Source organism: Danio rerio, chromosome 16, assembly GCF_052040795.2.
Source record: "Danio rerio strain M-AB ecotype USA chromosome 16, GRCz13ab, whole genome shotgun sequence".
NCBI lineage: Eukaryota > Metazoa > Chordata > Actinopteri > Cypriniformes > Danionidae > Danio > Danio rerio.
Window position 1 is genome coordinate 45,468,869 of NC_141036.1, and position 17,040 is coordinate 45,485,908.

At 34.5% G+C, this 17,040-nt stretch overlaps 1 protein-coding gene across 15 annotated transcripts in view; it reads right to left on the minus strand.

Annotated features, from left to right (window-relative positions):
• rbms3 (RNA binding motif, single stranded interacting protein) overlaps positions 1–17,040 on the minus strand; it is a 261,466-nt gene that overhangs the window by 170,093 nt on the left and 74,333 nt on the right. For all 15 annotated transcript variants that reach the window (XR_015510630.1, XR_015510627.1, XR_015510629.1 and 12 more), the window contains 1 exon segment: positions 13,323–13,414. Coding sequence is in view for 10 of the 15 variants with exons in the window: in XM_087286245.1 (XP_087142371.1) it covers positions 13,323–13,414 (92 nt within the window). In the remaining 5 variants the exon portion in view is untranslated.

Sequence of the window (17,040 nt, forward strand, 5' to 3'; positions counted from 1 at the left end):
TGAGGATGGAAAGGCCCTCTTCTTTAAGGAGCAATTATTCGCCCTCATTTAGCGGCACCGTAACGCCGTGACACACGCAAAATTGAGAACGGAGAAGAATGAAAGCATTTTCCACACTTCCCCTCGTATAATACCCTGAGGGAATTTTTTCCGCCTACTGCTATACGGCTATATTAAAAAACAAAACCATTTTTAAGCAAGGGAATATGCTTCTAGAAAGCAATGCTACTAAGTCATGAAGGTAATACAATTACAGTTCGCAGAGACATGTAAATACACACTCGCGCACACAATGCAAATCTCCATGCAGGCAAAAAAGAAAAGACCTTCAGTTGCACACGCATACACACTTACAGCATTATCACAGAGTGTTCTCAGTTATTTAGAAGGCCAGGGGAAAGAAATCATAATGGAAGCCAAAGGTGCAAAAAACCTGTAATATTACCACTTTGCTGCTGCTCATAAAAGCCAAGAAGCAACTGGACTCACACACATTCAGACAGACAAGTTTAATCCAACAGTTACATAATGTAATGCTAATGAGGACATTTAAAGATGTCTGGCCATCTAAAGCTTTTCAATTACTAAAAGATGACTGCAGTATCAATAAAAGATTACTAATACTATATTTCAAAACGATAACGGCTAACGTTTCAAGTATTGATGCGACTCGAGAGTGAATTTTAATTCACATTTTATAGTCTCATTACACAACATCAAAAGTCTAGTCTTGGGTTAACATATTGTAAGACGTGAGTCTGGTCATCAGGATATCCCCCAGGTGGACAGTATGTTCTCTCTCATTTACAGCTGTAGAAACAACCTAATTGGTCACAACAAGGCAATCAAATATTTTCTTTCCAGAACCTTTACTCTTTCTGTTTCTCTGTAGAGGAATGAGTTGCCAGCCTCAACTTGATTTACAACTACAAGAAAGGGCTAAGACTTGACATGATAATAACAGTAAAGTACAGTAGAGATGCACTGAAATTCTGAATGCAAAAAATGGCATAACATTCTCGTTTTTTACCAAAAAACCATCAACACTACGAACTCTACAATTCAACATCCATATCTTTTTTGACTAACTGCATCTCTCTTTAATGTTTATCCCCTAGTTTTCATATTTATTTTGTGTTGTCACTTTTTATATACACTGGAAGCTTCTGTAGCTGAAACTAATTCTTTGTGTGTGAAGCACACTGAATTCAAACCAAAAATATATGCCACCTTGCTTTTCCCCAGAACTAAGATTTAACTCTTGCTCAAGCTACTATTATGGTGCTACCCATTCAACACACTTTGAAAGCTTTCACTTCTCTTAATCTATATGGAAATCTCCCTACCATGACATATTGTCACAATCACCAGCAATCTAACAACCAGAGATCACTGGTAAACACTCACATTCACATGAACTACAAATCCGCCATGTTATGGACTACATACAGTCATGCAACACACACACCTGCTCCAAGTCTCCACTGATTAGACTCTCACAGCTGATGCTGCTTTTGGGACTGATTACTGCACACATAAGCAGCACAAACACACACAATGTTGCTGAGTCTTGTCTTCTGTTTGTAACACTACAACGCGTTTTTTCTTTGTCTTGCTTTGCTATGTTTTTTGATCCATGTCTCGTTTATTTGTTTATTCCTGTTAGCTACCTACCTCTGACCATCTGCCTGCCAATTGACTACGATTCTGGATTGCCCGTATACATCTGTTTGCCTGTGTTGACCATTGCTTGCCTGACCATTGTAATAAACACCTTTATCCTCACATCCTCGTTACACATATCCAATACATAGTCTGTATAAGCCTCAGAAATCTCCTTTGTAATACTAAAACATGTTCTGTTTACTCTGTTATGTTTGTTTTTTAGATTTTAAAATACAGGAAGGTATGTGTGATTGTTTTAATTTATAATGTGTTATATTATATTAACAATGCCATTACATTTCATGAGGTCATTTTCAGTTTTTGTTTTGGCATTCTAAATTTTGACATCCCTACTGTAAAATGTACATTGAAGTGACTCTTTTATGTAAAATATATTGTTACTTTATAATTGTTTCCCAATCATGTTCAAAAAAGATTTTGACAGAAGTGCCTGTAAATGTACGTGTAAGCTTAGGCCAAATCTGATAGCACACAATAAGCACACATAAGCCTAGTTTTGTGTTTCACAGAGACGTACTTTGCGATTTTAATCCTGTCCTGTTCGAGCAAGTCTGTGTTTTCCTCAAACCGCCCCGGAAAAATAAATAAAAATTAAAAAGGAAATTACCTGCAGTTTTTCGACTAACCCCTCTGAGAAATCTAATCCTATTCAGACAGGAATGTCTGTGATTACGGTATATTATTTTCACAATGATTCTCCTCATTATTTTGACATTAGTTGAACACAGAGGAATTCATCTTTCCACTGCCTGGTCTACCTTCATTACAGATTTAGACCTTTTTTGGGAACTTTCTAACTCAAATTGATGGCTCTGCTGTCATCCTACTGTGTCTGTAAATGAATAACACAACCAAAAAGCAGGATTTGATCACCAAACCTACTCAAAACGGCCAGTTACAATATTAAATTATTAATTCTCTTTATTTTACCAGTGCTGCACGATTAATGGAAAAAACATCACAATCTCAATTTGAAAACCCCATATCTTAATTTTAATGCAGCGTTTCTATGATTCAGCCAGTTATATTTTCAAGACCAGAAGAGAAGCTTAAAGGCAGTTGCACAAGACTTTATATCGATTTACATACATTCCTCAGCAACACGTACACCTCCAAATGGTGTTGAAAAAGTCACATGCAGTATTTATAAGGTATAATTTGGCCAAAATGTCATTTCTGTTTTCATGTAATATTGCATTCTTGGCCGTAAAATCATATGTGAGCTGACCGTGAACTCTGCATTTACCACAGTGGACGCATCTGTGCTTACTTTACCGAACAGAAACAGCATAGGCTGTGAATAACAGGTAATAAAGTTGTAAATAACGTTCAGATTGTTACACAGAGCGATCGTTTGGGAGCCGCACGGGAAGTATGATTTGTATGTGTGTTTTTTTTCTCTCAAAAGTGAGTGATTTAAATAATCATATCATATTTTAGAGTTATGATTACGCATTTGATGTTTTTTGATTTATAGCAAACACAGAATGTTGTGCATGAGAATAAACATGTAAAGTCGCCTTTTCACTGCACATAGCAAACGACAGTCCGGAAGTCAATTTCCATTTCCAATGGAGAGTAGCACGGGAGTGTGTGTAGTTCTCAGTATGCAGAAAATTCGGATCAGACTTGAGCTATATATTCGTTAAAATATTTGATCTCCTGTAACCAGACCGTATGAGACTGGCCTATCAGATGTGATATATTCCAGTGTAGCACAAGCAGGTCAACTACTCTTGCCTATATAATGTTAAATATAATGCAGGATGAAATCTGATAATGACAAATGTCTCGGTTTACCAGTGAAAAAAATGGTTTAATTATGTTGTCAATGACAGATTGCAAGTATACGCTTTTGTGCAAATTATTTTGTGTTAAACGCACACACGTTTAAAAAATAATATTAGCTTTGGTAAAAACATGAACTTGTTTCCCTATTAATTGAAATGTATGTAAACAACATATATAGGCTCTATATTTCCTTTACAAATATTATTGTGAATATTCTATATTCCACTCTAAAACACGGACTTGCTAACATGTATTCTCATCTCATATACGAATCGTTAATGGTTGTAATGTACAGTAGGCTATTTAGAAATGAAAAAAATTCTAATTAACAATTTTAATAAATATTATTATAAAACATTTTTATTATTATTGTTTATTTATTTTGTTTTATTTATTGTAAAAGTCTACTTTTACAATTTGACACATTCAAACCACTGCAGAAATGTTCTAATTAACAGGCCCATGTCATATACAGTTCAGATACATTCTTAATTAATCACTTATTCCAAATTAAAAGCATTAACATATGCTATATATTTTTGTTTTCACAAGCTTTGGAGACAATGTAAATTCTGCTTTTAAATAATAGGTCACCTATAGCTTTCATCATGAGCCACGGCTGCGTTCAAAATGACATAGATGTTTTCAAAGTACATTACGAAAGGAATGCAACTGTCAATTTGAAGATCTCTAAAACTGAACTGTAAAAAATACTTTAAAAGCAATCTAAAAAAGATGAGTTTAATGTTTTATTTTTATTTTTTTATCATTCCAAGTTTACATTTTAGGAACATTTAAAAGGAATAGTGTATAGGGAGGATAACTGGGAATAGAACACAGCCAGGAACTATTTTAACTTTTAACTTGCTTTTAACTACAGCTCTACAGGTGTAGTTGCAAGTGTACAGTTTGCGAAGGTGGATTTGGGAAACACCAAATCAACAAACTGTTTTTGTAAAGACGGAACTTGCAACCTTAGTTGGCTTACAATGGCTTTTAGAAACGCACCCTAGGACAAATTTAAAGTCTATTCAAGACCACCATTCCATGTCTATACAAAATTTTGCATTTTAACCAACAGTAGATCTACACATAGGCCTAATAATATTAGCGTTTAACCATATGTTTAAGAAATAACAATAATAATAGCCTACTCATACTAACCTTTATTTTACATCTACAGAATCGTGAGAAAATCCTAATTTTGATTTAAAGCAAAAAAAAAAAATGCACACATTCACAACCCCAAGCCAAAAATAAAATCACAGACCTTCTCTTCTAATGCAAATGTTACTTAAAAAATGCATCCTGTCAAAACTGTGCCAAAACACATGAAACAAAAACAAAAAAACAGACTTTCTGAATTCCAGGTGCAATCTGTCTAAATGGACAGAATTTTTTTTCTAGTAATAACATAGTTGGCAGAACAATTTCTTTGATGCTTTCCCCCTCTTTTCTTTCATTTGTTCCTTGTCCATCATGGGAAAAAAAGACATTTCAGAAAACAATACTACACACCCATAGCATTTAAACAAAGAACCCTCAAACAGAGACTCGGAGAACGTTTGACATTTTACATGATGATTCTATTCCATTCGCCAACGTACAAAGAATCTGGCAAAAAAATGAGTTTACACAGGGTGGAAGCTCAAAACTAAAGACTTCTCTTGGGAAATACACACACACGCACACAAACATGCATCACCAGCAGGCATGTGGATTCACAGAAGAGTGTGTGGAGAGATGTTCAGATGTGAAGGACATGTCTGCAGGCGACTACTCCAATAATTCGCACACGCACACACTTTTGTCTACTTCCTTCTTGCGCCGATTACACAGTTAACGTATGTGTAACAATTTACATAAATACCGCCTCATGAATAATTCATGCCATCACAATTACAGTATTCCATACTAGCGCCTCATTATGGCATCATAATTATAACGCGCTCCTGCCAAACAAATTCCCTTCTTGATGCAAACTAGTTTTAAACGTGAGAAATAAAAGTCTTCACTTTTCAGGAAAGAGTTTATTATCTGTTTAAGTGCGAACAGACGTTGCTTGAAGTTAATTGAGAGAAAATCAGACACAATAAGAACGTCACAGCAGGACCAGCACAACAAACAAGAGCAGAGAAGGACTGGAAGTTTGAATAGCATCCATATAATGATGTTATGAAATCTGAAATAAAAGGTTTTTTTAAGACACACACACACACACACACACACACACACACACACACCACGCACACAACTCAACAGCAAACACTTATTAAACTGACTTCAGACAGCCTTATATAAACAGTAATGGAAATTATAAAGAGACCACTTGGAAACTTTCTAGTTATACTGGATTTGAAGTATGGGTTTGAGCAAAATGTTAAATTGTCAATATCTGTTTTGTGCTATAGACCTAAAAACAATTCAGTTGTCATTTAGAGATTTTTTTCTCTCAAAAATACGACAATCGGTAACAAATATGACATTTTCCCCCATTTGTTGCAATTAGACATCAATATAAGAATATCAGATATGACTATAAACATCTGAAAACATGGCACCTTATTGTTATTCATTCATTTTCCTTTGGCTCAGCCCCTTTAGTCATCAGGGGTTACCACAGCGGAATGAACCGCCAACTTATCCAGCATATGTTTTACACAGCGAATGCCCTTCCAGCCACAACCCAACACGGACTGAATGATATTGGTCAGAAATTGATCTTGCAATATTTAGTTTGCCTGCAAGTTATTTTGCGCTATGGTAGACTTTAAAGTGTTAGTATTAACGCTTAAAGAGTTAATACTAAACGACTAGTAATCTCTAAAAGCAAAACAAACACTTTCACCTATAGAAAACATATTATATGATTAGTGTTTATAAATATAACCCTTTTCGATGCAAAACAATGACTAGGTGACGGACAAAATTATTTTCCCAACATGCAGAAAATTAGTCCAATTGCTAACAAGATATATGCTACTGTTCTTCAATGAATGCTGTGGTCGCTTCAAGTGTTCTTACAGGATGTCGATGTATTGTAAATTCAATCTGCATTACATCTACTGTGATGTTTTGGTTGTCAAAATAAAGGAAACTGAACTGAATTCATAAATGCATAGAATTTTTTTAGAACTAGAACGCCTGACAATCTGATAACATCAAGTCGTCATTTTTTTTTCTTAACTGAATCAACAGAGACCTGTAAAAAAACATTTTATATTTGCACACTGACTGTTTACATGTTTTTATGTCTACCTTCATTAGCATAAACCATTCAGTGCCCACCTCTCTGTGGCAATAATGCATATTTTTCTGTCCTATAAATATATTTCAATGCTAAACTATTCCACAAGTCTCTGAGGTGCATTTCATTGCAAAGCAGTACATTTGCAATTTTCTTTGAGTATCAAAAGGTGAATGTGAACACGAGATGGGTTTGTTTCATCTTTTATCCTCATGCATATGTCCTTTCATCTGTACATGCTTAATATTTTGGCCCACAATCTTAACTGCATGCCTGCCATGCTGAAATCCACTACAGAAGCAGAAATTGCCAAAGGAGAAGGTTGATACACTGGTGAAATAAGTTTAAGAGGCTAGTTTTGTGGCTCAGAGGCACTGTTAAAGTGAGAGAATTCTTAATGAAAACAGGTTTAATAGGGCAGAGGGAAACTCTTCGATTGCGCTCCTGTTTAATTTAATGAGCCTTAAGCCAGGCGATTTAGCTCTTTTAATTGCCCTTCTCTCATTGTTAAAAAGACGTATGTGGCCGTCTTCCACAGCGTAAATTCCTCTGAATAACAGTTTAGTTTCTATGTTTCTTCCACCCAGGTAGGACTCAACAGTTCCTCTGTTCCGCCTAATACGGCACAGCATGGCGAAAATTCAATTGGAAAATATCGTTGGATGTTTAGATTACACAGCTATTTCCGTGAAATTCATATTCAGACAGAGAGAAAACAAATTGAGTATCAGCTCTGACTGGTTTAATGAAGCGGTGCTGGTGGGCGGGAAGCGTGCCGATTGGCTCGAGCTACAAACCAATCATTGTTTAACTCCAGGCAGCTAATTAAGTTTGCCTTCTTTGTCAAATACATCGTTTACAAAAGTTGAGCGAAGGATTGCAGCTGAAATAAGAGTTATATAATTGCCCCAAAACCTTGCCAGTGGACTCCATAGGGTGCATTTTCTAATTACAAATTCACATGGTTCACACAACATATGATTTTTAATAATAAATAAATCAATAAAGTAAAAGAAATTACAATCAATGCTATCACTTTATTATGTAAAAAATAGCATCAAAGCACTTGCTTTAAGGATGTCTAGGTATTTATTTCAATAAATAAAAATCCATTGCATAAAACACAAATACTAACTTTTGTATTGAATATAATTTTGCATATTTTGAATAATTCTGATTTATTGTCTCGGTTGATGTTGTATTTTATGCTGCAAACACCTCGTAACAAGTTCTATATGTTATATCTTATACATTATATTATTTCAAGCTACTAAAATGCCACTAAAAGTCACTTTGTTAAACTGTAGAGTTAAAGTCGACAGAGCAGAGATCAAGGTCCTATTATGAAATTCACAACCGTAAATAGACAAAAAACATAAAATACAATAGAAATTAACACAGTTACAGCAGGGTTTCTGCAAGTTAAATGTAAGACTTTTTAAGACCTTTTTAAGACCATTATGAAGGTAATTTTGGACTTAGATAAAGGTAAATGCTAAGGAATATTGCGATTTTTTTCTAATATGCCAGTTGGAGAAGATTTTCACTTGCACTATCAAAAAATATTATAATTGAATACATTTAATAATACATAAATAATAATGTAATAGTAAAAAATATAGGTCAGGTCAGCATCCTCAGCAGTAAATAAATGGAGAACTTTTAAACAAATGTTACTGTAAGGAAAGTAATTAAAACATGGTAAACACGGTTAAAATGCTATTTTAAAATAAAAAAAAGTTGTATTGACATTGGGATTTTTTTTTGATTGTGTAAGTGTTAACGGCTAGATTGGGGAGTTATACATGAACAAAAAAAAAAATTTGGACCCGTTAAAAAAGATTTAACATTTCAATATTTTAGTAGATTTAAGACTTTTAAGGCCTAAAATTTGATCTGGTTTTTAAGACATTTTATTAATAGTTTATTAATAACATTTTATTATTTATATTTAATATTTCCTAATATTATTGCTTTGTAGGGTTGGGCGATGTCGACCAATTTGGCATTGTACGATGTCTAATGTGAAACATTGCGATGGACGATGGCACTGTTGCGTTGAAATAATTATTTAAAAATAATTAATTAATTCAGAGCAAATAAATTATTTACAGCCTACCGTTTCAACTACCTGACCCACATGGTCTTTGTTTTACTGATAACCAAATAATTGATAAATAAAGATAAGTTAAACACAAAGTACTACCTGTCAATCACTTTTTAGTGGGACTATGGCATGAATAGGGAGAGTGATCTGTGTCAATATAATAATTTCGGCAAACTTGGTTGGTAAAAAGGTGCACAACCAACAGGAAGAAATGAACAGTATCTGAGGTTTTTGCTAAAATTACTAAGTACAAGCGTGAAAGATTTAACAAGTGTTCTAATGCAGTGACACGTTACCTGATAGATTCAAAAGACAGAAGAGTTGTTAAATACAGACAAGATGAATAAAATATCACGTTTAATAACTATAGTGAGACACAATCCAGCGTTATATCCTTGATAAACTGTCGGACCTGCAGAGCTCTCTGGGGTTTTGTGCTCAAAGCACCCACAAAACCTCTATCGACCCAACCCTACTGGTTTGGCTGTATTTTCAATCAAATAAAAACAGCCCTGATTAGCATAATAATTTACTTCTTTCAAAAACATTTATAGGTAATTTCAACAACATTTTCTTTTTTTATTTCAGTGGATATTTTGAATTCCTCATCTGAGGAAGATACAGTACAGTACTTTTTGAAGCCATCTTATTAAGCAGCGGATCACTGGTTTTTGGAACAGATCCTAAGAATGGCCTCCAAAATGATTAACTGCTCTTCTTATCAATTAGATGCAGTTTGGAAAACAGTTTTACCCTACAAGCCAAGCGCACTAAAGCAATATCTAGGGTTCAATGCAAGTTAAGCAAAATAAACAGTATTTGTACCAATATTGTGTTGAACTAATTTAGATTTTTTGTTTTGTTCTTTACATTTTCTAAACATGTTATGGTGGTAATCAGCATTACACAACAAAGGATGTCGACTGGACTTAATTTAAATGGTAAATTCTATTAGTCAGACCACAGGAAACATGCAAACATGAGCTAAATCACTCTACTTCTCTCTCTCTTACTCCCCGCCTCCCTTTCCTCCTCTCTGTAAGATGACCTGTCTGTTTCATATGAGGCCTGCTGCGTTGCGGAGAGCTCTGACAGGCATGCATTTAAATGGGATTTCAGATACACAAACCATCTGCATCCTGACAGCCCGCAAGCTTATGAATATTAGAGGACAGATGCTTTAAACAACTGTGCATGCGTGCGTCTGAATGCACACACTGGACATGAAGCTTCATGAGTCCATTTCAAGCACTTCCATTGAATCACGTGTAAACTTCCTCCGCAGATGTTCACCACATCAGCTGTCATCAACATCTTCCTGAAAATCATTATCGCCATCATGGATTCCATAATCAGAATTAGAAGCAACATACTCTGTATTTACATTCCTTTCTGGTGGAAAAAAACAAAACAAAACAAAACCAAGAACGCCAGCTTAAGGGTTGCTAGTCTAAACTGACTTAAGCTAGTCTGCCAGTCTAGTCAAATTTTTTTCTTAGCAGTTGATTTGCATTGGTTTCCAGCCTGACAACCATACTAAAACAGATCAACAAAACTAGTTTGTCAATTATGGAAGACCCGGTAACAACCTACATGCCTCAATAAACTTACTGTTTACTTATATAAGAAACATTGAGAAGAACATTGAGCAAACTGTGGTCAAAACAAATTTAAAACAACTTGCCAAATCAATTTTCAGTAAAACTTTTCTCCAGCTTGTTAAAGCTTCTTATAAAAAACGAGTTGAAACAATACAATTCTTAATTTTTTTTTTTTTTTTTGGGGGGGGGGGGGGGGGGGGGGGTTGAGACTTGTGTTCTATGTTCAATAAAGTGGTGTAGTCCTAAAAAAAAGGTGGTGCACTATTACCCACCCAAACAATAACGACTGACTTCCACAGTAGGAAAAACATATAATATGGAAGTCAATGGTTTATATTTTTTCTTTAAAATATATTTTTTGTTTAACAGAAGAATAAAAGACAAACATTAGCGAATGACAAATACTGTTTTAAAATTTTACCTGAATGTTTTAGCGAGACATTATTCAGCTGACTTTTCCTCTTCAAAAAACTAATTTAATTTAAACAAAAATGCACCAGTTGAAACAAAATAAGGGTGGTTTTATATCTAGACATTTGTTACGGAACCTGGCACGTTTGCCTCCCTAGTGCAATTCATTTGGAATTTTTAAATCCAGCAATTATTCTCTGATTCACCCCAAAACAATCAGTCTGAGATCGCCTGAATGAGGCAATCTCGGCTTGATTGAAACAAACTCTGCAGCGGATCGATTGTATGGAGAAAGCAATACGATCCAACCAACAAGGTTATTTTACAGTGTATTATGGCTATATGAAGAGAGAATTAGGAGTGTCAATAAGGATGTCATTCCTACCGGTAAATCTACGTTTCATGTAGAATACGAAAGTGAAGGCATGCATTAACTAAAGCTGTTTGTCCATTAGGGAAATTGACCAAAAATAAGATCTGATCATTACTGATTTGAAAATAACAATTTACTGAATCATTCCCAGAGATGGGTTGTGGCTGGAAGGGCATCCGCTGCGTAAAAACTTGCTGGATAAGTTGGCGGTTCATTCCGCTATGGCGACCCCGGATTAATAAAGGGACTAAGCCGACAAGAAAATGAATGAATGAATGAATTTACTAAATCCTCAGAAGTCAAAAATAATTGATCCTCAGAAAACTCAAACAGCCCCGGGAAAAAAGTAGGCAGAGTATATGTACATATGGCTCTGACTACACAACTGGTTCAATCCACCTAAATTTGTAAAAATAATGAAGTTAACTTAATCGATTTTTGTTGGGACAACATGAAGGAATTGAGTGAAACACCCAATATAGTCTGTAAACACACCTCAAAATTAAAACTGCAACCCTGGAGCACTACCTTCATTGACATAAAAGTATTCTCCGGTTAAAAGGGTATGTGTATGCAAATATAAAAATTTACTCATTGTGCCTTTACAAGTAGTTTCAAACCTGTATAAATTGCTTTCTACTTAAGAAGAAGAAGGTTATCTCCCCCCATAACCTCTTAAAATATACATCTGGATTCATTTGAGCTTTTGAACATTGCACATGGCTCATAAAAGTAAAGCTCCTGACAAATTGTTTTCAAACTAAATACAGCTTCTGATCAATACTTTTAAACATACCATTTGTTTACTAAACAGTACAGAATAATTGAAAACAGAAGAAGAAGAAATAAATAAAGGAATAAAAAAGAATCCAGAAAAAATAAAACTTTAAAACATAATGGAAAAAATGTAATGGAATTTTGGTTAAAAAAATAAAAATAAAAATTGGAAACATTTAATTGTAAACATTCTTCAAATTGACTTCTTTTCAACAGAAAAAAATAACCAAAACAGGTTTGCAATAGGCAGAGAGTAAATTATGACCAAATTTTAATCTAATTAATGTTTCCCTTAATTTTCCTTGGTTTCTTAATTGCAGTTTTCTCATCGCTACCATTTTTGTTATTTTTATTACTGAAAATAAAGCTCACAGAACATATTGAGTACATACAGTATTTTCACCATATCACCTCCATTTTACAAGATTTGCAGTGGCTTCCAATCAAACCCAGAGTTGAATATAAAATCCTCCCGCATACATTCAAGGCCATCCATAACCTTGCACCATCTTATTACTGATCTCCTCCATATCACCACTCATTCCTGCTCTCTTAGATCGTCCTCTTCCATCCACCTCTCTGTCCCCTTTGCCCATCTCAGCACAATAGGGAGCACAGCTTTCAGTCGCTTTGCTCCCAAACTCTGGAATTCTCCACCCCCTGACATCCACAACACTGAATACCTCCCTCAGTTCAAATCCAGACTTAAAACTCATCTGTTCAAAATAACTTACTCTTGAGAAACTGCACTACTACATTATGTATTTTATCTTTGTATTTTATAATTCTCTAAATTTTTTTACTGTTGGGTATATATATACAATTCAACAATTTAAAATGTACATGTTGTACATTTTTTAAATTGTTGAATTGTATATATATATATATATATATATATATATATATATATATATATATATATATATATATATATATATATATATATATATATATATACATATATACATATATACATATAACGTTCATCTAAATGCTACCTGAAGTATTTCCTTTTCTATAGTAAATAAGGATAAAAAACTGCATATCAGTACCTTCAGCTGGGTTTGTTTTAGTTCTCTCACATTAATACCATTCATTAGTATCATTTTCTTCATGTGTCTCTATTCCGGAATGTGCAGTGTAGCTCTGTCCACAGTGAAATCTATTAGGTACAAAATCTACAGCTCACAGCTGTCTATTAAACATCAAACGTTATGTACCCATAATTGTGTTGCTTCACACAATATTTCTTTTTCTCCAGGAATAAATGACTCGATGCTAGAAAGTCACTGCACACCTGGTTTAGACACGGTGTAAAGCCTAGCTTACCTTTGCCATCTGTGCCTGCACGCCGCTGGCCTTCAGGGACGCTACAGCTTTCTGCGCCGCTGCCGGACTGTCGAAATCCACAAAGCCATATCCTATACACACACACACACACACATGTACAGAGTCAGATAAGGCTTATTTCTACACATATTTCGTAGTATTTTGCCAAAAAGCTGGAGACTTCTTTATCAGACAATAATCAGACATTATCAGACACATTTATCAGAGTTAAATTCACGGGTCAAAACAAGAGCGCTCTGTTGTTTGTCTTATCATGCTGATCATGGCGACACAAGAGAGTCTGCATGTTTGAGCACAGCCGCTAGTGTCTGTGTGTGGGTTTGTGTGTGTGTGTGTGTGTGTGTGCTTGGAGAGACAGGAAACGGCCATTTTGTTCTAGGCTCACGCTTGTCAACTATTTCCTCAGTAACAGGACAGAGAAAGATTTAGCCTGACCTCACCCCTGCTGCAAAATCCAGCTCAAAGGAAGAGTTCAGCCAAAAATGAACATTCTGATTGTATTTATTCATCCTTATTTCGCTGCAAATTCACATGACGCTCTTCCGTGGAATGCAAAAGGCCTATTTTTCATATATACTGCACACTAAAAAAGGATTCATTGGATTTACTCTTAATTTACTAAATATATTTTAAGATAAATGGTTGCAAAGAAAATTCAGCCCATTTAAATTGCGTGTAACCATTTATCTTAAAATTTAGTAAATCAGACCGAATCATTTTATTAATTTAATCATTAATGAAAGATAAAATCTAAAGAATTATTGGAAAAATAAAGAGTAAAAAGAGAGCTAGACTGCTCTTATTCTGTTCTTGAATGATTCATAAAACAATCACTTACTTTAATGAACTGAAACTGGACAGAATGGCTTAAATTAGACTAAGTTGCATACTCAATGATCGAGTTGTAGCAGTTAGCTTTTAGTACAGGGGTTACCAAACTGCAGAATTTAGCTCCAACCCTGATCAAACACACCTAAGCCAACTAATCAAGCTCTTACTAGATATACTATAAACTTCCTGGCAGGTGTGTTGAAGCAAGTTGGAGCTAAACTCAGCAGGACACCAGCCCTCCAGGAGCGAGTTTGGACACCAAAATGGATAGGAAAACTATAACCAAAATAGTTAGTTTGATTCAAAATTACTTATTTTCCTCACACAAAGCCATCACAATAATTCAAAAAGTATTTGGAATATGGAGCACATGTTGCATAGACCATTTTTATAATATCATCTTCATACTATTTCTTCCACAACACAAAAAGTATCAGATTTTTTCTAAAGCTCACAACTTTAAAATAAAGACAACAGGGGTGTGAGAGTATTCAATTATTTATTTTATTCTATTTTTTATTCTTAAATCAGGAAGCATTTTCTAGACAAGAAAAACATTGTCAATTGTCTTGCTGTTTTAAGAAAAATATGTCAGAATTAAGCAAAAATGATCTTCCGAAGGGAAAAGCAAAATAATATTATGTCAAAGGAAAAAATAAGATTGTGTTGTGTTGCTTACCCCATTGGCAGATTAGTTTGCTGGAAAAAGTCACTTTGTTTTGACACATTACTTCTTAAAACAGGACAATATGTTTTGCTTGTCTAGAAAGCTTCTTGATTTAAGCATTTTTAGATATTTTGACTAGAAACAAGACAAAAAATCTAATGTTTAAGATTTCTTTTTTTTTTTTGCAGTGTAAAAACAGACAAATGTATGTATTGTATATGTGTTTTTTTAAAGCAAACTGCTAAAGGGGCTAAATGATGAAAAATATATTAATTATTTATGTATTGTAATAATCTAAAACTTATTAATATTTTTTAATAACACGCTTACTGAGATAAAATATAAAATAAAATAAAAGTACATAACCATGTGAGATTAATTATGTGTGAACTTTGCATACAGAAACAGTTGGGGATATTTTCGCACGACCAAGAGTCACATTTTAAACATTAAAATAACAACATGCGGAAAAAACATTTATGTCCACTAAGAAAATTTATAGATACAGGTGCACGAGAACAGTTTGAAAAAGTATATACACAGGTGCGCTGCACCAGCTTTTCTAAATAAACAACAATATTTATCTATAACATATGTCTGCATATGTATTTATTGTTGCATTTCTTCATTGTTAATAATAGATTATTATTGCCTGTACTGTAAGGAGGTGTATGTACTGTACATTGTTCCTACTGTATTTTCGTGAACACGTTATTTTGATGGTCCATTAGAGCATTAGTAGACTCTGCTTAATAACTGTTGAATCTGCGCCTAAACAGACATTTAACTGACGACGAAACTTTGCAAGTACAAGTCAACTTACACTAACCCTAACCCCAATTCTAACCTCAACCTAACAGTCTACACATTATCTAATGAGAATTAGTCGGCATATAGATGCAATGTAACAAATTCAACAAACGGACCATCAAAATAAAGTGTGACCGTATTTTCTGTTTTTAAATAATAATAATAATAATAATAATAATAATTTTCATAATAGTAAACTTGAAAGAGATGCCTAATATTAACCTGAAGTTTCTATTACTGTTAAAACTAAATGAAGGAGTCAGATCTTTAGTGATTTTAAAGTGATATGATGAATTGGAGTTATACTGTTATTTTACACTAACATAATGTCGTAATATACCATTCTTCCACATTTGACAAATATAAAATCGTAACAAATTTTTATTTTTAACACGGACACTGAAAAATGGTTATCTCCTTAGAATTGAGAAGCTTTTGTTGTCTGTCTTGTGTAGGTAAATACAAATATATTATATAATGTTCACAATCCAAATTAAACTAATCGTATTACTCAAAATTTGACAATATGAACTAATATAGTTCTTTGTCTCAAGGCCTCAATTGTTAGTTCCTGTAATTAACTAATGAATTATCCAAGTAATTATCTCTATATATTTTATACATGCAAAATATTTTCTATTATATTTAAAAGTATATATCATACATGGTTCCTGGTCAGCCAGGTAATAGGCAGTTTTGACCAGCTACAAAGCAGTTACCATGTTTCAAACATAGCTCCTTTTCCAGCAGGGTTCATTTCGCCACCCAGCTCTTTAACCAAACATGTCTTTGGCAGTAAGTGAGAGAGAAGATCCATGATTTCCTTTACAGCATATCTTAATAAAATCTGCTGTGGCGGAGGTTCTTAAAGACCCTCAGTACTTGTGAGGCACATTTGAGGCAGTGTGTCTTCATTCGGTGCAGGCATTCTCACCATAAGCCTCTCTAAACTCTAAACACACACACACTTTCAAAGCCTGACTGACATTCGAAACCACAGATGGCAGAACGCGGAGCTTTGGAGAGCCCGCAAATGGTTGAAGCCAACAGCTCTATATGCCAGACATATGTGTTCATTTACGCGCTCACACACACCTTACATATAGAACAACACGCCATGCGCTTTGAAGCCTCACGGTAAACATGGACGCGAGACGGAGAGGGAGAGAAATCTCTACAGCGGAGAACTGAGCCATCCAGATGTTCCAAAGACTGCAGATGTTTCATAAGCCTAAGAAAACAGAGCGTGTGTGTGAAAAAGGATTTCCAGTAGACTGTTCTTGATCCAGAGAGAGGAACACTTCTGGTTTAAGAGATGGCTGCGAGCATTCCTGAGGTCACTGACCAAGAGAGCTAAACAGCAGCCATCAGGAAGTGGGCTGAGAAAGA